Source organism: Gobius niger (genome assembly GCF_951799975.1).
Source record: "Gobius niger genome assembly, chromosome: 7".
In the NCBI taxonomy this organism is placed as follows: domain Eukaryota; kingdom Metazoa; phylum Chordata; class Actinopteri; order Gobiiformes; family Gobiidae; genus Gobius; species Gobius niger.
The window spans coordinates 22,759,894-22,783,938 of record NC_136858.1 but is presented as its reverse complement, the minus strand read 5'-3'; the positions used below and the strand labels follow the sequence as shown (position 1 = coordinate 22,783,938).

Genomic DNA, 24,045 nt, shown 5'->3' with positions numbered 1-24,045 from the left:
CGTGACATGTTCATTAAGTCATGCTGCATTAACATGCAAAAACAAACCAGGAAAGCAACAATACTTTTTTTCCGGTTTTATTATGTAGTACACTACATATTCAAGTGTCATTCCATATTTCACCCAGTTAAAAGTGATGTCCTCCTTACACAATTCAAACTTGATATTGCAATTAAATAAACATTTAAAAAAAAATGATTTTACTTAGATCTTTTTTTTTAACCTCTTTTCATATTTATTATAAATCTTCACTTCAATAGAAGGTGTTAAACTTTAATAATAAACAAATGCAGCAAATAAACATAAAGACCATAGACCGTACAATAGTGCGGTTTCCATTTGAGCCAATAGCCGAAATAGCTCTGAGGTACTTCAAGTGTCTGCAGACATCTTCAGCAAGCCTCTCGTTACCTCTTCAAATTCTGTTGAGCCTGCTTTAATAAAGTGTCAAAGTCTAGAGTAAGGCTTTTGTTTCTAGAAGGCAATGGTTCATACTCTTTATTAGAATCTGTAAAGAGAATCATGAGAAGCGTGATTAAAACCCTTGAACATGGTAACTGTAGATAACATTACAACATTAGTAAAAAATATACCAAGGTCTGCATAGCTGGTTTGACAAAACTGTCTCCTCCCTCCAAAACAAAGATCAAATGGCAACTCATCAGATTTGCGCAGCTTGCTTCCATTCTCAATGGCCATAAAGGCATCGTTAGTGTTGTAGTAAGTCACAAATCCATAGTTATCTCTAAAACAGATCAAACATTGATTAACGAGTGGAAAATAAAACATTTGGAATTACAGAAGCAAATACATTTTCTTTAAGATGTAACTTGCTTTTAAAAGAGCAATCTAGTGGTACAGCCAGAATGCTCCAGTTATGAACAAGCCTTTGCTATAGCACTGTCGCTTGGCCTAAAAGGTCATTAAGGAGGACCTAAAAGGTTCAAAGACAGTGCACTGAGCATAATGTTTGCTGGCAGTAGTTTACCTACCCATGGTCTCTAAAATGGAGGGTGCACTCCTCAATAACTCCAAAATAAGAGAACCTCTCTTTAAGCTCTTCCTGGGTCATTGTGCCCCGTATTCGGCCAACATACACAACACGGCGCTCCTCCTAAAATAGAAAACCATAATTTAAGTAAACATAACACTACAAAATATAAGAAAAAACACTTGATTTATGACTTACAATGGCTTTTTCCTTACGTCTTCTCACTTCATGGCTTTCTTTAACATTTGTGCCATACGTATCTCTGTAGGAAGGACTGATGAGGGGGGAAAAAAAATAGTTGTAATATTCTGATAACTGTTCTGCTTGCTGTTCTGCTTGCTAGGGCATTACCTGCACAAGACTCTCTTCCTACTCCACTGAGGAGACCTAGAGCGAGACCTAGAGCGACTCCAGGATGCAGAGCGTGATGAAGTATAAGAGTACCTCCTTCTGTGGCAAGGTGACCTAGAGCGAGATCGAGACTCCGAAGAGGACCGGGAACGAGATCTTGAGAAAGAACTGCTTCTGGAGCGTCGCAGTCGATTCCTAAATGTATGATAATCATTAAACCTGCACAAAATAACTTTGCATGTTCAACAGTGTAGTAATTACCTTTTTTTAGGAGGAGTATATGATCTCGACCTGGATCTTGAAGAATCAGACTCTGAGGAGTTTGATTGGCTTGGAGAACGGCGAGATCTTCTGACTCTAGACCGGCCCATAGATTTCCTTTTGGGACTGTGTGTGTGATAGGTGGCATGTTGGCGATTGCTTCTTCCAAATGGCACTTGTTTGGGGCATGAATAATTATCAGAATCAACATCTCGTGTGGGAGAAGCATCAGGAGTTTCCAAAAGTGAACTCTTATCCCAATCGTCAGTTTTAGGATGAAGCTGTTGTGTTTTGGCGGCACAAGTGATGGACTTGACAGTGGCGACTTGAACATTTTGCTGTGCTGGTGTCACTGACGGCTTTATTGGTTTAATGGTTATTGAAGAGTTCTGTTTGACATTCCAGCGCTTTCCAGCCTCTCCACTAGGTGTGCCTTTGTTAGGAAGGCAGTAATCATGATCCTGGCATGCGATGTCAGGGGCAATAGAAGCAGCGGCTGGAGTAAATTTGTTTCTAGCTTTAGTTGAGGGCAGTGGCTGGGCTTCAATTTCAATCACTTTGGAGAGACTCGTCTTCGTCTCTGCCGCCTTGCTCTTCTCCAGCAGGGACACAGGAACTAAAGGTTTCCACGTCGGGTGGGGAGGAGTAGCGGGAGGAGTTAGAGCTGCACAGGGAAATATTTTGAGTGGGCAAATACCAATTTTTAAAGAAGCGTGCTCAAATAACAAACATGTACTTAAAAGGTTTTATAAACAGCCAAAAGTTAAAATACCTGTAACTGAGAGCTCATTGGTTCTTATACGCTCAATGTAGTTTTTTTCAGCATTCAAGTCAGAGCTGTAGAGAAGGAATTCGATATTAGCATTTCTATTGTACTGGCAGTGGAAAAAAACTTTGTAGAACTTCACAACAAAATGAGTGTGATACTTGGGTCTGCGGCAGGTCTCGGCACAGGTGAAAATGTCACCTTTAAGCACGTTAACTTAACCTGGATTTACACCAAACTTAAGTCCATTGTGGACAAAGAGTGGAGACTCGACAAGTTTTGGGCAAATCCAACATGCTCACAGACTCATTCATTCTGAGCAGCTTGTGGGCTGTAGGGTAACTCACCTAGAGTTTCCTACAGCTACTGCTCTACCAGAGACCTCCGGCACACATTGTTCCTCTTTGGCTAAAGAGAAAGAAGGAAAAATCTATTTAATTTTAACAATAAAAAAAATTATAACACAAAGACGTTGAAGTGTCATTTACAATAGAAAAGCATAACATGTGTAAGAGTGGCATCATTGCTCAACAAAGCCAAATCCGTGCAGGAACTACAGTCCCCAAACAAAGAGCCAGAGAGAAATAGATTTGCAGACTGGGCAAAATTCCAACACCAGAGCACCCACACCCTTTAGAGAGGATGTCATCTTGAATACTAAAGTGCTATAACTTTGTGTTCAACATATAACAAAAACAAAAAGCATCTCTAGTAAAAGTTATTTGTAAACATTTACAAATAGGGGGGAAAAACACAGACCTTGAGTTTCCTCAAATTGCTCCAGCAAACTGGTCAAGTCAGTAGCTTCAATACCTAAAATACACACATTGAATTATGACCCGAGACAGTATTTCAAACAAGCATTAAATAAAATTAAACTGCTTACAAACAAAATTGTTTAACAATGTTACAGCTATGTCACTGGGGCTATGCAAAAATCTAAATTGCAATTTCAACTTAACTGTCATGAAACCTTTGAATATTCTGGTCTACAGGCTCATTTGGTTACAACAGCCCTGAATTTGAGTTTTAAGTGCAAAGGAATGTGTGTAGTTTCATAAAAAAAATAATTTGAAATTCAAGATTGATCATTGATAATATGAAAGAAAAAAAAAAGTTTTTGCTGCTTAAGTGACTGCATCATAAGTTAAAAACACAAACCTACCCATCTCACTTGTGAAGGCTTCAATCAGCTCCTGTGTGGGGCTCTTTGGTTGTATTGGTTTTACAGCTGCAGATTTTTCAGATTTGTCAGGAGTCATCTGATGTGGTAATTTCACAACATTGACAGGAGAGGAAAAGCCCTGACCACAGGAGTCAATAGATTTAGGTGATTCTTTTGTAGAGTTCAACATGGCTTTTGTCTCAGATGAAGATGCAGCTTTAATGGAAGACAAAACAATAGCAGCCGGTTTGAGCTCGTCTGTAGTGACCGTTGCTGATGGACAAGTCTGGGGACTGTGAGTAGCACTACTTTCCCCTCCTTTAGTGGTTTCTTGTGTTTGTAGAGCAGCAGCTGAAGGGACTGTCTGAGAAACTGTTTGCTGAGGTTTTGGGACAGCAGCAGCAGAAACTTTGTTGGCTGTTGAGTTAACCATATAGGCCGGTGGTGCTAATAGAGCTTCGGGTGTGGGTGGGGCACAAGGGCCACGCGGCATCCAGGCTGGTTTAATCTCCTCCACCTCCTTTGGCTGGGGCCAGGAGCGACGCGGATCTCTGGGACTGGGTTCAGGAAGACAGGGAATTGGAGGGAGCTCCATTGGCATTTCTGGAAGGCTGGGCCACTTGGTGCTGTTATCATCTGTTTTTTCAATTGGAGCAGGCTTCTTCTGCTGTCTAAGGCGGCGATACTCTGCCAAACTGAGGGCTTTAGGTTTTGGTTCTACCGTCACTGCAGGAGGAATGGGAGGCGATGCCTCACCAATACCCTCAGTTGGGTGTGTTAATTCAGGGATAGGTACTTGATCATATAAAGTAGAGGGTGCACCTTTGGAAGCAGCATGTCCAACAATTGTTCCCTCTTCTTTCTCAGGTGCTGGGGCTGCAAAGCTTGACATTGAATCAGACTGCTGTATACACACTTCTTTTGGTGGACTTTCAAACTGATCTTTCGCAGCTGGTTTTGAAGGCACTGGTAACACAGGTACTGTAGCAGTGGTGCTGCTTTCAGAGGTTTCAGGTTTGCTCAGTTTTACATTCTTAGGTTTTGTAAACAACAAAGTTGTCTTTGTAGCGTCTAGATTTCGAGGTGCATGATTGTCTTTGAGTAATTTCTTTTCAGACTTTTTAGACTTTTTAGGTACTTTGTGGGATTCTTTCTTTAAAGAGGCGCTTCGAAGAACTCTGCCTTCAGTGGGTTGCGGAGGACAGGCTGTGAGACTGTTGAATTTCTTTTTTTGTCTGGAAGTATTTCTATCTTTTAAATTATCTTTATGATAAACTCTGGTCACTGCATCCTTCACATTTGAACAGGTTTTATTTTCTTCATCTTTCACTGGAGGCTCATCATCATCATCATCATCGTCAACAACTATATGTTCTGAAGTGTCTGAAGCCCCATCATCAGTTTCATCCAAAGCTTTGGAATTTGACATCAGTTCATCAAGTTTTACAGATATGGGGTGGTCAATCTCAGGTATGGCAAAGATAGGTGCCCCATTTTCAAGCTGGTCTACAACTTCAAGTAATATGCCTCCTTCAGGGAGCATCTGTTCTTCCTTGTCATCTTCTAAAGAAATTGCCATACAGTATGGATGCATTTGCCTGACCAAATCCCCCAAATTGACTGAAAGTCCATCTTCACCATGTTGCTCAAGTGTAAACGGCAGCCCCTCCCAATCTATCAGCTCATTGTCAGAGCATAATGCAAGCCTTCCTGGTACCAGGGATAGCGAGTCCTCCTCATCTTCCCCATCACTTCGTTGCTGATGCATGGGCAGGGTCTAAGCAAGAAATATGGTTAAACAAAAAGCGGATGATATACTCTACAATTGGTTATTTTAAAAGTAGTTACCTTTCCTGTAGATCTGGGCTCAAAGATCACCTCTTTCTCCGAAGGGAAACGTGGCAAACATAATCTCCTGAGCTAAAATTGGAACATTAGAATGGCAAATTAGTCAAGCAGAATCATAAATGAAAACTCTTCCTCTTAGAATTGTTATAGTAAAAAATAATAAAAAAAAGACTACACATATTGTGCAACAGCCATCCGTGAGAGAAGACACTGAAAAATGGATAGTGAGGCACTTACTGGAGACTGTTCTCTGCCCTTTTGACCTGACAGTAGGTCTGACTCAGGCAGTGTGTCGAACGGCGACAGATTCTCATCATCCACATTGTCGAGAATCTCTGTGAGAGCAGTGAGCAGGGTGGCCTCTGTGTCATCTTCGAGGTCTCTAGTCTAAAGTAGTACACAATAAGGTCAATACATCCCATACAGCGAAACAACACATGCGTGCAGAAGTGTATATGTCAGGCTTGCCTCTATTGCTGGTGTGTCTTCAAAGATGGAAAGGATCGTGGTGTCCAAGCAGCCTTGAAGGGTTCCCAAAGTGCCTTCTGAATGCAGTCCAGTTGCCTTTGAGAAAACCAAAAACACATTTGGTTAGACTAAAGACAGAATATTTTACAAACAATGTTCAACACAAGACTAAAAAAGTGTAAAAATTGTTCAGTTGGTTATCGTTTCTGGTTGAAAGGCCACAAATAAGAGTCCAGATGCCATGCAAGCAGCCCAGGGCAAAAGAGGTCACCATTTCCCATTCCACCTCAAGGAATCACCTGACCAACACAGATTTTATGCTCCTTTCCTAACTTCATCACATAATTTTAATCCATTTAAATAATACAAAACGTAAGGGGAAAATGTGTTTATTAATTTAATGCAATACAAAATAAAAACATACCAAGCCGACATATATGGATGGAGGGAGGCAATACAACTGAGAGTAATGTACCTGCTTTTACGACCATACCACAATGACCCACGTGTTTGTTTCACACACGCATGGACAGTGCGCACTGCGCAGACATGTTTGTCCCGTTTGTCCACGGCCTCACCCATTACCCCATCCTGCCACAAGGTGGACAACTATTCCACGTGTTTCACTCCGTTTCACTCTGGCTGCACGACAACAAATTGTTTGAAGCATTTTTTTAAATTCCTTAAGAAAATGGTCACAGATAGTGGTATAAAACATGGACATCGCAGTAAACATACATTTAATGTATTTAACATTCAGGCATTTACTATTATCAATAATGGAAGTTACTAAGTTTACTTCAACTCGGCGCCTCCTGCGCATGCGTGAAAGCCAACATGTGATTTTCTTTCCCTACAGAGAAACACGTGGAGGAAGCATTGACAATACATGGACAGTTAGACATAAAAATAAGCCCCAAAGCTTGTGCCAATGTATTTAACGTTCACATTTGAGTGTGTTTCTGTCATTGTCGTTGATGCAATCTTGCATTTTAGGAGAGCAGCCCATACTGTGACCATGTGAGGATTACAACAAATGTCTTTGCAAACACAGAGGAACAACCAGCGCCCATGAGGACCGTAAAGACAAACCTACCATAGGTTTGAAGTATACATTAAAAGAAAAGACAGAAAGAAAGACATTACACTACAAGATTGAGTACCAACACATCACCCCAATGTAAGTAGTCCACAATCAAAGAGAAAGCGACTGACACATACACAGTACAAAAAATAAGTAAACGTGGATACATATATTAAACTGTCACTGCATCACTACGACCACTTTTGTGTTTACGAGAAGAAATGCCTTGGAGCAAATCAAAGATACAACCACCAAAAGGTATCGAGACAAAAGTAAAGTATTAATATATTACTCAAAACAAAGGTTCAACCCCATCGTAGTTTCATTCTCGTGAGTACTTTTGCGCTTGTTAAAAATGTTAGTATTACTACAGATGTTTCCACGTGTCACTTTTCCATTCAGAGTCACTCTTGCCACCCTATATTACGCTTGTCCTGCGCAGTCTTTAAAACGGGCAGATAAAACACGGCATACAAACAAATATTTACCTCATCTAGTGAATCCAGAGAAAAAATATCCATATTGCACGTTGTAAAACTCTCCTCGCCTGCACCCCACCGCACCGCCATCTTGCAAGTTCTGCTACTACTCTTGCCTGATGCGTTTCCGACTGAAAAGCATGAATCGCATGCTGCTAAAGCCGGTACGGAACACGTGGTCTCGACACTCCCGGCAAACTGACGTAATATGACGCATGAGGTCGAGGGTCACCGAGAATAATAATAATAATCATCATCATTCATTTTTGCTTAATCAGTGCGTGCAATGTTTCGGTCTGAGACGTTTCAGACCGAGTAGCACCCGTTTAATAAAATAGATCCATTGTAGCACCTAGGGGGGAAAAAGTCTCTATGGAGCTTCATCAGATCTAAACCACAGGCCGGTAGTTCCTGTAAACTACCCTGACTACCCAAAATGTTAACCTGTTTTTACTTTTTACTAAACTTTTAGGTTTTTTTTTTTACTTTTTACAGTTTTTTACTTTTTACTAAAAAGTAAAATAGTTCAGTTCAGCTGGACAGGTTTACAACAACAACAACAACAACAACAACAACAACAACAACAACAACAACAATAGAAGAACAAGAAGTTTATTTATATAACACCTTTCACAGACATAGTCAAAAAGCGCATTACATAATTAATAACAATAATCATCATTAATAATACATCAATAAATTAACTTCTGACAATATCCTAAGGTCCACAGAGAGGCCTTGGATGCTGGGAGATAAGACTGGAAAACTATTTTAGCTATAACACAAAATTATAAATAATAACAATAATGATGATGATGATGATGATGATTAAGATTACATCACAATGTCGGATGAGTGTTTAGGAATAAATTAGGTTAAATCCCAAAGTGGGGGTGATACATACCTCATTAGAACCAATGCTGACAGCACTGAAAAGCCACAGGCAATTCCCTATGTCCCATGGCAGAAATGGATTAGAGGTGAGTCTGTCCATAGGCATGCACAGTGCTCTCTCAGTGTGGTTTGCCACTAATCACATTCCCCTTTCAATGAATTCAGTAGATAATTTACTGTGATTGTTTTCTTCGGCAGCTTTTGTGTGTATACCAATTATCTGAACGCTATATGTGATGTCATTAGGATTAATAGGCCTACTCGAGCAAAACAGTGTTGCATTTGTATCAAGGTGGTACGAATCAAAGGGTCGTGCAGTGTTTGCCCTGTTCAAATGCTTTTGTGATTTCATGGATTGTGTTGCAGTGAGGGATTCCATGAAATTGACCTCCTACTGTAATTAACTATTGGTTCTGTTGCTCCCATGAGTTGTAACAGCTGTACTTCACAATAATCCACCGTGTCTATCATGGTCTAATGCATTAACAGCGTCGGTACAATGTGTTCACAGGTGGCGTGCTGTACATCTGTGGCAGCTACAAGACTTGTGAGCTTGTCGGTGTTAGAAAAACAGCAGAAGAGAGAGAGAGGCGCTCCGCTGTGCCTCCGACACATTGCCGAACCGCTACCTCCCTACCTACCTACCGCTGCTCTGCCGTTGCCATGGATACAGTGCCCTCTCTCTTGCCCTCCTCCCCTTTTCGAGTCTCCTTCGGTGGGTTCGGTGCCGGAGAGGAGGAAAAGTGGCTCTACCTCTGCGTCATATTCATACCAGTGCAGCTGCCCCCCCCCCCCAGCACACACACACACACCCCTCACAACCACTACCACTCTACCCCTCCTCTCGTTCTCTCCTTGCTCCCTTCTTCTTCTCATCATCCAATTTGCACACTGCTAAAGCCCCCCTCCCTCCTGTTTGTGTCTTATAACTGCATCTGCCTCTCATTCGCAGCACTGGCCAGGCTTGCTTGACTTGTTCCTATCTGCGTGGCTGACCCAGGAAGACGCGCGCAGAGGCAACGCAAGCGCCAATACCGAAAGAGGCAGACAATAGGTAAGAATGAGCATTGCTTAAGTATCTCGTGATGGAGCGTAATGTCGTTTTAAAAGGAGAAGATTGGGCTGTGTACAAAGCTGCATAACAAAAGAGCGTTTGGCCGCATGCGGTTATGAACTCACCTGGGAAAGAACTGTGCGCCCTTTGGAGAAAAAAAGAAAGAAAAATCTATGCAGAATCAGACTAATTGTTTAAAAGTGAGTCTGCGACAAGCATGCGTATGTGTGTTTTGGCACTGTAGACACCACAGGGCTTCATTATCCCTTCTGAGCGCTGTGAATGTGTTGACAGAGTGGGAATGTCTACAACAGTGTGAGCAATACTGAGGAGAAAAGCATGCGTGTCTGACAGTGTGGTACAAGTGCACCAAATGGCAAAACAGAAGCCATTTCCCAAATCACATTCCTTCACTGTTACTCCCCCCCCTCCCGTGCCATGTGTACACTTAAGAAAGCATATTTCTTTTATTGGCCACGAACTATAGAGGGAATGGTTAATAATGAAACTGCTGGCATAAAACACGACTGTGGGGTGGAAGCGTGAATGAGAAAAGGCGCGAATGTGACAAGCCACGTAAAAGGGAATAGAAGGAGAGGCCTGGAGCGCTGTTCATTGTGTCTGACACCGTGTATGACATTTATCTGTGATGCTTCTGCCTGTGTTCTCCTGCTGCTGTACAGGGATTGTGTCTGTCAGCTTTGCTTTCACAAGAGACACTCGTTTGTCTGTACTCAGTCTATTGGACGTGAGTGACAGGCAAGGGAGATCTGAGCTTTGTCAAATGGGTTTAACTTGAACCTAAACAAGATGTATTGCATAGAGGAATTCGCTCAGCCATTGAAGTGAGTGTGTTATCTATAGCACTTGATTAGATACATGAGCAACACAGTCTCCCCTGCATGTCTCCTAGCCGCAGACGTGTTCATACAGCAAAGGTCAGAGTAATGAGATTATTGCCCTGTAAACACGCTTCACTCAGAGAACTTATGGGACACAAGAGGAGAATGTGGCGATGTAGAGGGACGAGAAGGAAATAAAATGGCATCACCTGAAGCCGCAGAAAGGTCAAGGTAATATCAACAGTAAGGGGAGATTAAATTGCGGCAAGATTAAACCTAGAATCAGGAGTGATGAGATGGCTGCTGAGCAAACAGTCTGTTTACATGCGCGGTGGTGTGTGCACATTTGTTACGTGCGCACTCCCCCTGCCTCCCATGGGTCGCCTATGTCCCCGTGCTGCAGGTGGGCTTTGCATTTTTAATCGATACTGTCTGTAGTGATTAACACCAGTCATCTCGGTGCAATGTACGAACTGGAGGGAAAGGCTTTCAGAGGGAGGCAGAGAGATAGATGGAGATGTGTCATGTGCAGCACAGGCGGATGTGTGAGCGAGCGTGTGCACAAGAGTGTTTGTTTGGTGGTAATGACCCTCTGCCTCTGGGCTCCTACTGAGTATGTTTATCTCCCACAGCAGCAGCAGGCAGAAATAGATGATGCATCGCGCTGCCTCACACACACACGCACACGCACACACGGACACACACCTTTTTCTCCTTTTCTTCTCTGTTGCTCTAATTGCCTCCCTTCTGCATTCTCCCAACACTTGTGCTCTTTATTCTCTCCCATAATGTTACTTACTCAAGTCTTTAGCTATTCTTGTGTTGCAATATGCCTATTAATGATGCACCAACTTCCTGCCTCTGACAGTGAGAGGGGAGTGTAGTTGTGGTGTACTTGCCCTTCTTTGTACCACTCCCTCTGATATCACTCCACCCCTCTCTCTCTCTCTCTCTCTCACTCGCTCTCTTTCTGTTTCTGTCCTTCTGTGTTGTTTTGCACAGAGTTGGCCCATGCGAGCGACGTGTGGACGGAGTGCAGCTGTTTCCATCATAGCAGAGCCCAACATGTAAGAAGATGTCTGTGGGAGGTTGTGCTTGTCCCGGTAAGTTCTTCATCCCTTATCTACTATCTGTGCCTCTATCAGCAAAGACGACTCATGTTAAAGTGCTAGAACTATGCAGAGGGTCAGTGTCAGGTTTATGAGAGTGGTACGAGCGTGTATGTATGGGATCTTTGTAACACATCCTGGAAAGAAAAAAAAAAAAACACTTGAAGAATGAGTTGTTTAGACGTCACACTCTCCTGCTGTTCTGCTAATCAATAGCTCTTTGAGTTTGGCCACATGCAGAGATGCTGAAATATCAAAACCTCTCTTGTTTTCCATGCCTTACCTAAAGGTTGGTTGTGTGATCGTTTGTGCTTTTGCATATCCGCTAAAAAGCTTTTACACAGACCATTTTCCATAATCCTGAAGGACTCTAAATGATCAAGTAGCTTTTGACAAAATGCTGTAAAAGCTGGTCTCCCTTGATAGGTTCAAGTCATTAATGATGGCACTTACGAGGATTTCACAATGTTTAATTGAAGTTTGGTGCTACACTGGAGATTGAAGAGCTTTTAGTTAGTGTGACTTTGTGTTAATGGCTCTCACAAGAACAAAAATAATTGGATGTTGTTTTGGTGGTCACCTCTCACAGAAGGATCTTCCTGTGTCTCATCTGCACAAGAGAAATGTCATTGTGAGCTGCATGTTTTGACTTTTTTCTTCTAACAATTTGCCTCATAATATTGTAATGATTTCAGAATTAGGAGCCATTTCTTTAGTGGCCACGAGCAGGCTAAAGAAACATTGTGAACACTGCCAGGGGACTGAGCAGCACAAGGGAGTGAGTAAAAGAAATTGAATTGCAACATCTGCTCTGGGGCATCTCTGAGAGGCTATATTATTGAATTAGAGCGTCAGTATCATTTTAATGGGGGCAATCTGATTCATTGGCAATGGGCTGTAAGATAGAATAATATCATGAAGCTCTCTTGATGTTGCTTGCTTATAAGCTACAATCTTTCTCCTTCTCCCACGCTTGCTCGACTTTCCTGTAGAGCTCAAACTTTTAATGACATCCACATGTTAGAAACACAGAGTATGAGAGGGCTCCCAGAAAGACTGCTGCACGGTTTTGCATAAGTTTTCAAAAATAAGCAGTAGCAGGCATGTGTGGAAGAAGTATGTGTATTACTGTCGCACCTTCCACAAACCTGCTTGAACAAGTTTGAGCTCTAGATGTCTCAGATAACTGCGAGCAGCGCAGATCAGAGCTACTTCATAAATTGCTGAATTTGTGGCCTGGTTTGTTTACATTCTTGCAGAGAAGTAGATGGAGGATTTCCATAATCGAGAACATACTGACATCACTTCCCTATGGTGTCTGGTTACTTAGGTAAAATGACTCAAAACAAATGGATTGACATGTCATGTTGAATATGGAACCACAACCTATTCTATCTGCGTATGCATTTTGCATCTTGTGGAAAACATTTGTGAATTCATATGCAAATCACTGCACACAAGGTGGTTGAACAGAGAGGAGACAATCTATGGTGGCAAGTTAACCTCAGTACAAAGCAGCGTCCTCATGCCAGTCCCATCCAGCGCAAGATCACTACTGAAAAGCTGCTGTTTAGCAAAATAAATGGACATAAAAAAAGATTGGCCACAAGAATTGAGATTAGTGTCCTCTTTGTTCCAGTCTCATGCCTAAGGGTCAAATCAGACAACATTAGATGGGGTGCAGATGATTTGTTATTGTCATTTCAGCAAAGAGTCTTGATATAATTTGACTTTGAATCTGGCCTTTGAAAATCATTGTTCCCTAGCATGAAGGAGATTGCCGTCATAACACAGCGGAGCCTATCACGGCCTTTGTTCCAACTAAATGGTAAAAATAGATTGCCTGTGAGCCCAAGATGCCCCCCCACTCCGCTCTCATTCTCACATGCATCCACTCAAACATCCCCTTCTTTGCGCACTCCGTCTCTCCCCCGATTCGCTTCCTCATCCCTCATTTGCTGTCTTTTGCACTGCTGCTACCTCATGCAGAAAGTCACATGGTTCATGATTAGAGAAAAGTGACTTAAACCAGAGCCAAGATGGCAGCCAAACAGCCCAGTGTTTTTTTTTGTTTTTATTATACAACAACGCAATGCCTCAGCTGTGTTTCTAGTAACTCTCTTTTCTCTCCATGCTCTGGCTCTATTTGTATGATCAAAATGGCTCTGTAGAGGCAGAGAGAAAGAAAAAAGCAGGAATGCGTGGGAGAGATGATGGGGAGCAGTAAGAGGTTGTATATAGAGATGAGTGCGATGATGTCACAGCAGCTGTAAGCCCAACAGGATGGCAGACCAAAGCTGGCATGTGCCACGCAGCCAGTGAGAGGCGGGAGGGGGAGGGCAGAGAGGACCACTAAATGCGCAGGATGGTGGATAATGGACTTAGTCAGGTAGGCTGATACATCTGATACAGTATTACAGCAATGAAAGCCAAATTATTATGGGCACTTGAAGTAACAGTAAATTCATTCTTCATTTTTATTTCACAGTATGGACTGAAATTATATATATATATATATATATATATATATATATATATATACAATTGAGAAATGTAGTAATAGAGAAAAGGTGACTGGGGAATCTTAAACGTGATTTTGTTTTTGCCGCAGTTTCGGTGGTTTGCATAGAAATATGGAACCACTTTGTTATCCATGATTTGGAGGGTGTTGTTGTGCAATAAGTGCAATAAGAAGTGGAATACATTGGAGAATTTCATAATCAACAAAGAACTACAATACTTCCACAAATGCAAACATGCATTTTTGGCCTATTGCCAAAACAAATCTGTACTTTAAGCTATAAGTAGAATGTTAAATTTCTGCTCCTGGTGTCCTTAACAGTAAAGGACTTTAAAGCCTCAATTTCAGAGATTATCTGATGCTGCAGTGTTATGAATTTGGATTATAAGTGTGAAAACAGAGAGGTTCTCACAAATAAAAAAACTCTGTAAATATTGATATATAGAGCAGATTAAATGAATAAGAGATTGTATCATTATACAATCTCTTATTGTGCAGATACAAGTTAGTTAGTGGAGTGACCTTGTGTGTACAAATACTGTATACAAATTGTGTCTTTTAATTTTATGGGTCTGTAATTTTTTTATTTTGAACAGCACTTTTCCATTATCGTAGCTTACTGTAAATGTTGTTTTGTCATATTTCATCCTAAATAGCTTTATTATTTTAGGCAAATTGATAGTATGTATTAGTGTCACAACATTGTCACAACATGCAGATGTTTTCACTTGGGTAAATTAATTTCCCATCCTCCTATTTTGTAACACAATTTAGACAACAATGGTGTATTTTAACCTACTGTTTGTCCTCTTCTGTGGTCTATGCGAAATGTTGTTATGTGACCAGTAGAGGGCGATAATGCTCTTTTGAAGTTCCCCTTTGTCAGTGAAGTGAAGTTTACTTTTAAGCAGTGGTTCTCAACCTTTTGGAGTCATGACCCCCATAATAACAGGTAAACAGTAGAAACATTAGCCTACATAATTCTTAAAAAATAAAGAAAAAAAACAAATGGTTGAAATAAAATTCATCAAACTACGAACAAATAATGGCCCTCTGGTAAAATAGCAAACACATGTTACAATGAAACATCCGATTATATGCTAATGAAAATATGTATATTTTATCTAAGTGATCTGGCAACCCCCAAATTTGTCTGGCGACCCCCTTGCGGGTCCCGACCCCCAGGTTGAGAACCACTGCTTTAAAGGACTACAATTTGGGTGCAAAACAATTACTTCTTACATTTCTCAATTATGGATTGTTGGACAGTGCAGTTATCGGTGACAACATATCTAGTCTGATGGACTTGAAAAAGCTTGATTTATTTGTACTTGCTAAAGCTGGTTATAATCTTTATTATTAACATGGGTCACATTTCCCTCTTTCAATTAAATTAACATGTACTGTCTCATCTAGTCTTTGCTTTATATAAATCTACAAAATGACTGGCAGATCACTGCAGGCCATAACAAATTGTGGTTTTTATACTCACTTTGTGACCACAAAAAGGTTTCCCAGTCCCCGACATGCTGCTTGTAAACACTGGAGTGGTTATTGATTAAAAAGCTGCAGATTGACTTACATAATCAGAGGCTGTGAAAAGCTTGGACTGTGGTGTAAGGGTGAGCTATTCTATATGTTTTTAAGCTTTTGCACGATTGTCTTGGCTTCAAACAAATACTAGGGGCTATACAGCATGTAGGCATGCATATACTTCATGCATTTAGGATTGTACAAAAACGACAAAAACAAATCAAACAGCCAAAACATAATCATACCGAACAAATAAATGTGTATAGGTTTATAGAGAAACCTTGAACTCTATTGAAAGTAGTTATAAGGCCTTTTGAACAGCACTGAATTGATACATTTAAATGTCTCTGAATTAAAACTCTACCGTACCTTTGCATTTAGGTTTTTACATTCCACAGTAATTCAACAGAATAGGATCTTTTTATGTTCTTTCAGTAGGCCTGCAAAAAGAACTACCACTATCTAAGTGATTCAAGAAAGGCCAATACTTTAATAATGCCTTGCCTCTTGCATGTTGTTGTTGCTGTCAACCAGTGGCATGACCTGTCCCTGCAAGTGGAGGCCCCGCGCCAGGGAGCCGGGATGGAGGGCAGGCCCATGTAGCTGAGCTGCAGCCGGGATGTGTGTCAGATGGGCGGAGGAGCCTCGAGGAGGAGGGGCTTTTGTTTGTTCGCGTCTAGGCTGCCAGGAACAAAGGGTCCTGTAGTAGTAGTTGATAGGTAGCTCTGTTCTAATTAAATGCGTCATTAATACGATCAGAGTACATTGTGGATTATTTGTAACAAGGCAGGAATTTATACCGTATCTTCGTAGCATCGTTTGCCATCGTCCTGCTTGTTGGAGAACATACGATTGCATTATCAGCGCCTGGAGCTTTCCCATCCTGACGCTCCGGCTAGCAGCGCGGCTAGCTGCTAGTAACACCGAGCCGAGGTGTTGAGCAACACCGCACTTTGGTGCACCATTCTCTGCAGGTAACACTGGCCTCCAGCCCACATGCGCTCACTGTGTTGTTGCTCTCTGGTGCTGAATTGAAAGCGTGCTCTGTTTGCGTCTGAGATGATGAGAGTTATGTAGCGGCGTTTACTGTAGTTTAGCAATTAAGGTTAATAGCTTAGCAATGGCATCCGAGCTTTCCTCTGGAAACATTGATGAATGCGGCCCTGTGGCTCAGTGTATTCTTTGTATTGACTGCAGAAATAAGCACTGGCTTTATTCTCATTATTGAATGTTTGCATGGGTTGTAAATGCGCAGGGCATTTTTTCACGGTTATGTTTATCTGCGCTGGTTACGGGCGATTTGTTGTGCACAGAATATGGATCCATTGTTGATATTGACTAGGTTATGGAAACACTATTGCAGCATTGTTGGAGCCATTTACACTTAATAGATCCTTAAGTGTCTCTTTTACTAATGAAGTTGTCATTTGATAGACTACTGATTTCGTCTTAAATCCCACACACAGTCTTATTTATAATATGGCCTGCACTTCTGTATATTTTTCCCTGTGACTAATGGGTTTTAGTCTGGGGGTTAAAGGTCAGAGGTGCAGCACATTTGACTATGTGGTCAGTACTGATCAGGTCCACCCACATAGTAAAAGGGAGGAGAGAGTGACCTATTGGTACTGAACCTAGAATGAGGTCCAGTAAAACAAGGGAGAAGCACAAACGGAGCTGTGATAAAGAACAGAAAGATCAAAGCGTAGAAATGCATGAATCCTGGTGTGTATGGTGTAATTGATTCGTCCTTTAGTTTGGAGAGTGTTGGAAGTTTTTTTTCCTCCCATAAATTTAGCCCACTGACTGAGTTCTACAGTTCATTTGATTCACCCTTTGAAGTCAGTGCTGGATCTGTGATAAAGGGCGCACTAATGGGATGGCCTGGATCAAATGTCCAGTGACTGTTGTCTCAAATAACTCAGTCCAGCACTCTCTGTTTAAGTATTAAATATCTTTCAGGCCTAATTACATGCAGGCCTTGTGTGTGTGTGAGGTCTCGCTGCATAGAGATGTTGGGGCTTGAATGCCTTATCTGGGCAGACAAGGGTTAACAACAGCCGGGGCAGGCAGAGGGGGATGGGTGGCAGAGGCAACTAGAGGGGACACAACATTCAGAGGAACAAGATTTCATGGGGGATGTTTGTAAAGGGTTTCATACAATATTTTTGATGGTCCCGTCTTGTGTCATGATGGAAATGCCAGCCACTTTTTGTTTCATCTCACTAATTGATTTTGCTGATATATGCAGGCTAATAAATACATCCATTTCATCATGATGATTAGTTTTCTGTCCATTTACCAGATTGAAGATGCATTAGATAATGAAGCCGGCAGGAAATTGTTTTGGCAGCGGGCTTTATTTGAGTAAATCTCAACAAAATCATCCAGCATTAGATTGCTTCGATGATGTAGTGATTTTTAAAGAGTCTTAATCTTGCTCTAAATCTCTCTAAGTCTTTTCTTTTTCTTCCCTCTGCAGGCTGTTCGTCAAAGTCATTCAAGCTGTACTCTCCTAAGGAGCCCCCTAACGGCGGCAGCTTCCCCCCTTTCCATCCGGGCGCTATGCTGGACAGAGATGTGGGGTAAGTTTGAGCCCATTATAATGGCCTTGTGGATTTCTGTGTTTGTTATTAGATATTGTAATTCATTTTGCCCAATTGTTTTGTTTTGTTTTAGTTTCAAAGCAATTTATATGTCTCTTTTTGCCCCATTTAGGCCTACACCCATGTACCCCCCCTCATACATGGAGCCTGGGATGGGGTAAAACATGTTTACTTCTGTTCTTTTAAGAATACAATGGTTACAGATAAAAGTGCTAAAAGGGAATGTTGTTTTCACAGGAGACCCACTCCGTACGGTAACCAGACAGACTACCGGATATACGAGCTGAACAAAAGACTACAGAACTGGACGGAGGTGAGGGAGCTCAATAATAATACTCTGCAAATATAATTATAAATATGATGAAACGTTTGAAATGTTTGTCTTGTTTTGGCCACATCCCTTTGGTATGCAAATAGATGCCAGAAAATGTACGGACTTAACTCACTGGCTGTAATAGGATTCACCTGCCTGTAATGTAATTGAAGTGCTTGGGCAGCTGAGTAACAGATGTAATACTGGATCTACGGATACCAATATTGTTGACTGATATTACAGGGTCTCCATGGGGTCTTGAAAAGTCTTAAATTACTGTTGATTATTTTTTTTAATTTAATGTCTTAAAAAGTCTTAGATTTAAAATAGATTGTTGTGTTGGGTTAGGTCTGAAATGGCTCCTCCACTCGATCATGAATAATAATATTGCTAATACATTTATGCTGCACGTGTTTTATGCCAAATATGTCAGTATGTTTAAAAAAAGAAGGTGAAGTTAACTTTTACATTCGATCTCTTCATTTCAGCCGTTTTAAGAAAACGCTGTTTCAAGAGTGTCTCACTGTGTGACACCTTGTCTCTTATTGCTTCTTAATTGGAGATTTATTCAAATGTGTTCATTTGGACGCCACTGTCACTCCGTCAGAAAAGTAGCAACGGTTGCATAGTTGTTTAATTTAATTTCAGTCAACACTGAGCGCTATGAGGCGGGGACTGAGGTGCTGTGGTTTGGTGATACACACATGTGCTTTACTTTTGTACACTTGAGTTGACAAGCACAATGGATAAGTGACCTGGAAGACATTGTCTCATTAAGATAATTATTGAAAGTCTTTCTCCTGTTCAATTTCCTTTCACTCACTGTTCTCAGTTTAAAATGTACATATCCATTTTTGCAAATGAAATTCTTTGATGGATCTATGTGGGTTAATAATGATGTCATACACAGTTAATTTATATTTTTCAAGATACTGATTTTTACAAAACAGGAAGGGAAATATGTGTGTGTAATGTATCTTGACATTGTGCTCACACATTACAAAGTGTGTGGGAATTCTTGTTAATAGATTCTTTTTTTTTTTGTAGGATTGTGACAATCTCTGGTGGGACGCCTTCACCACAGAGTTTTTTGAGGATGATGCCATGCTCACCATCACATTCTGCCTGGAAGATGGACCTAAACGATACAGTAAGCTAAGAGCACCGTAATGTTGTATTATGTTACAGCAACTGATTTTTAATCTTGTCCCCTGCAGCAATCGGCCGGACCCTGATTCCTCGGTACTTCAGGAGTATTTTTGAGGGGGGCGCCACAGAGCTCTTTTATGTTTTGAAACATGCTAAAGAGTCGTTTCACAGTAATTTTGTGTCTCTGGACTGTGACCAGTGCACGATGGTGACTCAGAACGGCAAACCTATGTTTACACAGGTAACTGCACACCCTTTATGTTTTTATTATTGTAGTAGAATAGCAGTAATGATTGTTTTAACTTTTGTTTTGTAAGGTTTGTGTTGAGGGCCGCTTGTACCTCGAGTTTATGTTCGATGACATGATGAGAATCAAGACGTGGCACTTCAGCATCCGGCAGCACAGAGAAGTCCTCCCCAGAAGCATTTTGGCAATGCATGTAGGTTGAATGGTCATGGATCGCAACAAAAGCTGTTGTACTGTTAAACTTTTTCTTAACTACCTTTGAATTCTCCTTATAGGATCCCCAGATGCTTGATCAGCTAGCTAAAAATATCACCAGATGTGGGCTATCTAACTCGACGCTCAACTACCTCCGTGTAAGCAATTGCACTTCCAAAGTATTTTTGTGTTATTTTAAATTGTTGCTCTTTTTTAACACAAATCTCTCGTCTGTAGCTTTGTGTGATATTAGAGCCCATGCAAGAGTTGATGTCCAGACATAAGACCTACAGTTTAAGCCCCAGAGACTGCCTGAAGACCTGTCTTTTCCAAAAGTGGCAGAGAATGGTAGCACCTCCTGGTAACACAGCAGGTACATTTTTTTATCCACAAAATACCGACCTAATAACTCATTTCGAAACATATTAAGTTTTGTTTTCAAATCTATAATGTTTTGTAGCCGAGCCAGCCAGGCAAGCACCAAACAAGAGACGAAAAAGGAAGGTTTCTGGCGGAAGTAATGTGAGTTCAGGTGGAGGCAGCAATAACAACAGCAACAGCAAAAAGAAGAGTCCAGCGAACAGCTTTTCTCTGTCCAACCAGGTAACTGTAAGCACTACATTGTAACACTTGCCTTTAAGGCCAGTGGGGGGAGCTGAAGAGCAGTTTGCAATTTGACCGTATTGGTGGTCTTTGGGAGTGGGGAAAAACAGAGCTGTCTCATGGGAGTGGGGTTGTCTTTACAGATGTCCAAAATAATATTCTTGGAATAATGAGGACTGTGGAGATAACATTACTTGGAATGTGCTCATTTGATCCAGAGATGGGCAGTCCCTGCTCTTCTGGGGCCACGGGCTTAAACCTTTAATTAGAGTGAATGATTTCAGAGAAATTGTAAAGCCTCTAAAAAAGGTTAACTTGCACTTAGTTTTTCTGAAGACGTCCACATTTTCTGTTTCTGTCTAATACATTTGAATGAGGCTCCACTGTCTTTTGTTTGGTTGTTGTGTAAGAGACCCGAGGTGGAATGAGAACTCCTAATACAAGTATCAGGGCTGCCCACTGTGGGTTAATACAGAGGTCCCATTGACTGCAGCTCATGTAGCGAGGGCAGTCACAGCCACAGGAATGCAAAATGACTAAACCCATAATCCATAAAGACAAAAATCCTACAATGTCTTGTGGCTTGCCAAATCCTGACGGTTTTTGATCAAAAGAATCCTGAAAAGACTTGAATCCATTTAGGCTTACAGATCTTATACCGAAGTGGTTCATGCTGCCAGTCACTGCGCGCCCCATGTACATAATTACTGTCCCCTTTAGGACGTGATGATGGTGGGAGAGCCCACTCTGATGGGAGGGGAGTTTGGTGACGAGGACGTGCGTCTGATCTCACGGCTGGAGAACACACAGTGTGATGGGGCTAATGGCCTCGAAGATGAGGACAGTTTCACCAGTTCACCTGCACTCGGGGCACACTCGCCCTGGAACAACAAGGGCCCCTCCAGTCAGGACAGCAAGAATGACAATTCTCAGTCATCGCACTAAAGGGAATTTCCCCAAAAAATTTAAGGGACTTTGTTCAACCTGCAAACCAGTGGTGTCAGAAATTCTAACCTGTTTGCCTTTGTAAAAATGATTGAAGTTGTGAGATGAATGACAGTTTTAGTTTGCCTCTCATGATCCGACAAAGATGCACAAAGAGGTTTTTAAAGTTCAGTGGTTCAGTGGGTTCTTGTTCCAACCTCGGGTCATTGCTTTTTCCTTCATTAACACCTCCTTTCTGTTGTCTCTCTCTTCTCTCTTTGAACAGATGCTTAGATTTTATTTAACATATTTTTTTTTACAGGCTGCGTTACAATTATCCAACATTCAGCTATTTAAAACTCCATTATTTGTTTTGTAGGACCTGGTTGGAACAAAAACCTGTACAGTGCCGGAGCTTGAGGACCGGAGTTGAGAACCACTTCGCTAAATCTTAAAGCGCCCACGTACCGACACACACATACATGGTACACAGTGAGCCACATGTACAGAAAACATGGTACGGGAGAGAAGTTACGCAGCAGGCCTGGACCCAGCACCGGGCGCTACAGAAGTGTGTACTGTTTTCATATGTATTGACAAGTTTTGATTTTTTTTTTTTATTATTATTTTTGTAACAATTTCTATAAACAAATCAGACATGCAAGCAAACAAAACACCCCAAAACACTCTTTGCACTGATTTCCACAGTCTATTTTTCTTATGAGCGGACAGTGTATTTTTTGTTTTTCTATTAGCTAACTTAAAGGCTCTGTAACACCCACGGTATATTATTGTATAAGTATTGCTGTTTGGATCATTCTTATTGTGGTGGTTATAAATTTCCCTGTCGAGTCCACGCTTGAAGCATCATCATTGGTGTCAGACGTTACACTGTCAAGCAGGTTCAGAGAAGACAGTCTCGTATTTTGTAGTGTTCTGCAACCGGATACTGGTTTTCTTACCCACTTTCCTTTGTCGCAACTGTTCTGTTTGGGGAGGGCGTCCTCTCTCAAAAAGAAAATATATAACTTGTGAAATTTGCTACATGAAATATTTTAAAGATACATTTTGGACTGTAAAATATGAAAAATAAAACAGACTTTTGTATGAAGTTAAGTTTCCCAAAAACATTTTTAAGCATAACTACAAAAAGCTGCAGACCAAGGAGCTACATTGTAAAAAAAAAAAGGAAAAAAAATCTTTAGATATCGATCACACTGGGCTGTCAGTTTGACGACGGCTTTATCCTCATCTTGCGTAGTGTCTGTGCTTGTATATTTTTAGGTAGTAATTTCTATAAACATTCTATGTATTCCTCCCTAGAACTACGGAGCTCTCAGTCAATATAAAAAAAAAGCCTCTTTAATTTTTTCAGCATTGACATTTTCAATGGTACAATCACTGAGAAAGAAAAAATTCTCCCTCATGTCAGAAAACTATTTATTTTTCTATGTTTTTTGTTTTTTACTTCTGTTTAGACCCATCTGTACAATTCTCATGATAAATGGAGAAGTTCTGATTGCTTTTTGACGTCCTTCATACGTATAAGTTGTGTTTTATGTTAAAGCGGCTTCAGGGTCGTTCTGACTGTAATTACCTTGGATCACCATGTTTAAAATGAACATTGACAGCCGTTTGCTGCTGTTGTAGATTTATGGTCTATCTGAAAGCGTATCAGATGCACTATAAGCAAATAAAAAAATCCTGTATATTCTTGAGTGGTCATTTGTTTCACACTTGAATATGGTACGATTGCAACATTTTTTTGAGACAGAATCTGAACAGTATGACTTGAAAGCCAATACCAACGTTTTTTTGCTTACGAACAATGAAAATTGCATTTCACACTTACCCTTTCTGTCAAAAATGATGCAAATTATTTCTGACAGAAATAATTTGCATCATTTCTGTCAGAATAATGCAAATAACTAGCCAGCGAGTTCATGATTGATAAACAGACTGTATAAACACACGCACAAGTTATTTTTTCACAAATGTCTAAAGGACAGAACACATTTAATTTCATAACTAGAAAAAATCAAGAGGGCTGTTAAAAGTATGAAATATTGGCCATATTTAATCAAAATTGACTTGAAATGGCAACTGGTCGCCAATTGCAAAGACTACGCTTATTAAGGTTTTACATAATGGCTTCAGCAAACAAACGAAATATCCTTGTGTAATATAACCAAACAGAAACATGTTTAGACTGTGTGCACTTAAAAGGTGCATTATGCAACTTTTTAGGTGGAAAAAAAGATATTTGTGTGTATTTGATAGGGCTGGGACAAAATATCGTATCGGACTTGGAGTAGTATCGCAATACTTTCAATACTTGTGTTTGGAGGCATTTTTATCACACACTCCTTTGTTACTTTTTGTGTTGTATCACTTTTCAATCTTAACACTTCAGTAAATGTCAAATGGCATTTGGTTTATGTACTTTGGACGCATGACTTTTTTCACATTTTAAGGTAAACATGTTACTTAATTACTTACTGTATCGCAATACGTATTGTGATGCCTATCAGATCGTGACACAAGTGGATCGTCCCAGCCCTAGTATTTGACCTAGTAGTGACCCAGTGGCTGTATGAGTGGTCAGCATGGCACCTTTCCTTTCCATCACAGTGGTCTCTAGG

General features: G+C 40.9%; 3 protein-coding genes across 5 annotated transcripts in view; 1 reads left to right on the top strand and 2 right to left on the bottom strand.

Moving 5' to 3' along the window:
- Positions 1-24,045, bottom strand: part of oga (O-GlcNAcase) — a 56,327-nt gene that overhangs the window by 10,637 nt on the left and 21,645 nt on the right. The gene's annotated exons all lie outside the window — the stretch shown is intronic.
- On the bottom strand, positions 95-7,601 carry pprc1 (PPARG related coactivator 1). The gene is given in 15 exon segments (XM_079560436.1): positions 95-508; positions 594-745; positions 993-1,114; positions 1,190-1,259; positions 1,261-1,356; positions 1,358-1,537; positions 1,604-2,267; positions 2,376-2,440; positions 2,717-2,777; positions 3,129-3,182; positions 3,535-5,311; positions 5,383-5,454; positions 5,620-5,769; positions 5,851-5,946; positions 7,423-7,601. Coding segments are annotated over 15 exon segments (3,741 nt in total). The 5' UTR covers positions 7,504-7,601; the 3' UTR covers positions 95-407.
- Positions 9,184-23,099, top strand: ldb1a (LIM domain binding 1a). Of its 3 annotated transcripts, none has more exons than XM_079560439.1 (12): positions 9,184-9,361; positions 11,206-11,306; positions 17,849-17,951; positions 18,085-18,129; positions 18,210-18,285; positions 19,333-19,435; positions 19,503-19,675; positions 19,752-19,874; positions 19,957-20,034; positions 20,114-20,249; positions 20,337-20,479; positions 21,783-23,099. In XM_079560439.1, the coding sequence occupies exons 2-12, from the start codon at positions 11,279-11,281 to the stop codon at positions 21,834-21,836; spliced, it is 1,062 nt and encodes a 353-aa protein (XP_079416565.1). In that variant the 5' UTR covers positions 9,184-9,361; positions 11,206-11,278; the 3' UTR covers positions 21,837-23,099. The 3 variants fall into 3 exon arrangements, with proteins under 3 accessions (XP_079416565.1, XP_079416563.1, XP_079416564.1); XM_079560437.1 differs by lacking the exon at positions 21,783-23,099 and adding an exon at positions 21,200-21,757; XM_079560438.1 differs by lacking the exons at positions 9,184-9,361; positions 11,206-11,306; positions 21,783-23,099 and adding exons at positions 16,017-16,340; positions 21,200-21,757.

Excerpts from the sequence above, each read along its gene's own strand:
- ldb1a (XM_079560437.1), top strand. The coding sequence starts at position 11,279 with ATGTCTGTGGGAGGTTGTGCTTGTCCCG. Across the intron at positions 17,952-18,084 it reads ATGCTGGACAGAGATGTGGG|GCCTACACCCATGTACCCCC; the intron begins GTAAGTTTGAGC and ends TGCCCCATTTAG. Across the intron at positions 20,035-20,113 it reads CGACGCTCAACTACCTCCGT|CTTTGTGTGATATTAGAGCC; the intron begins GTAAGCAATTGC and ends TCTCGTCTGTAG.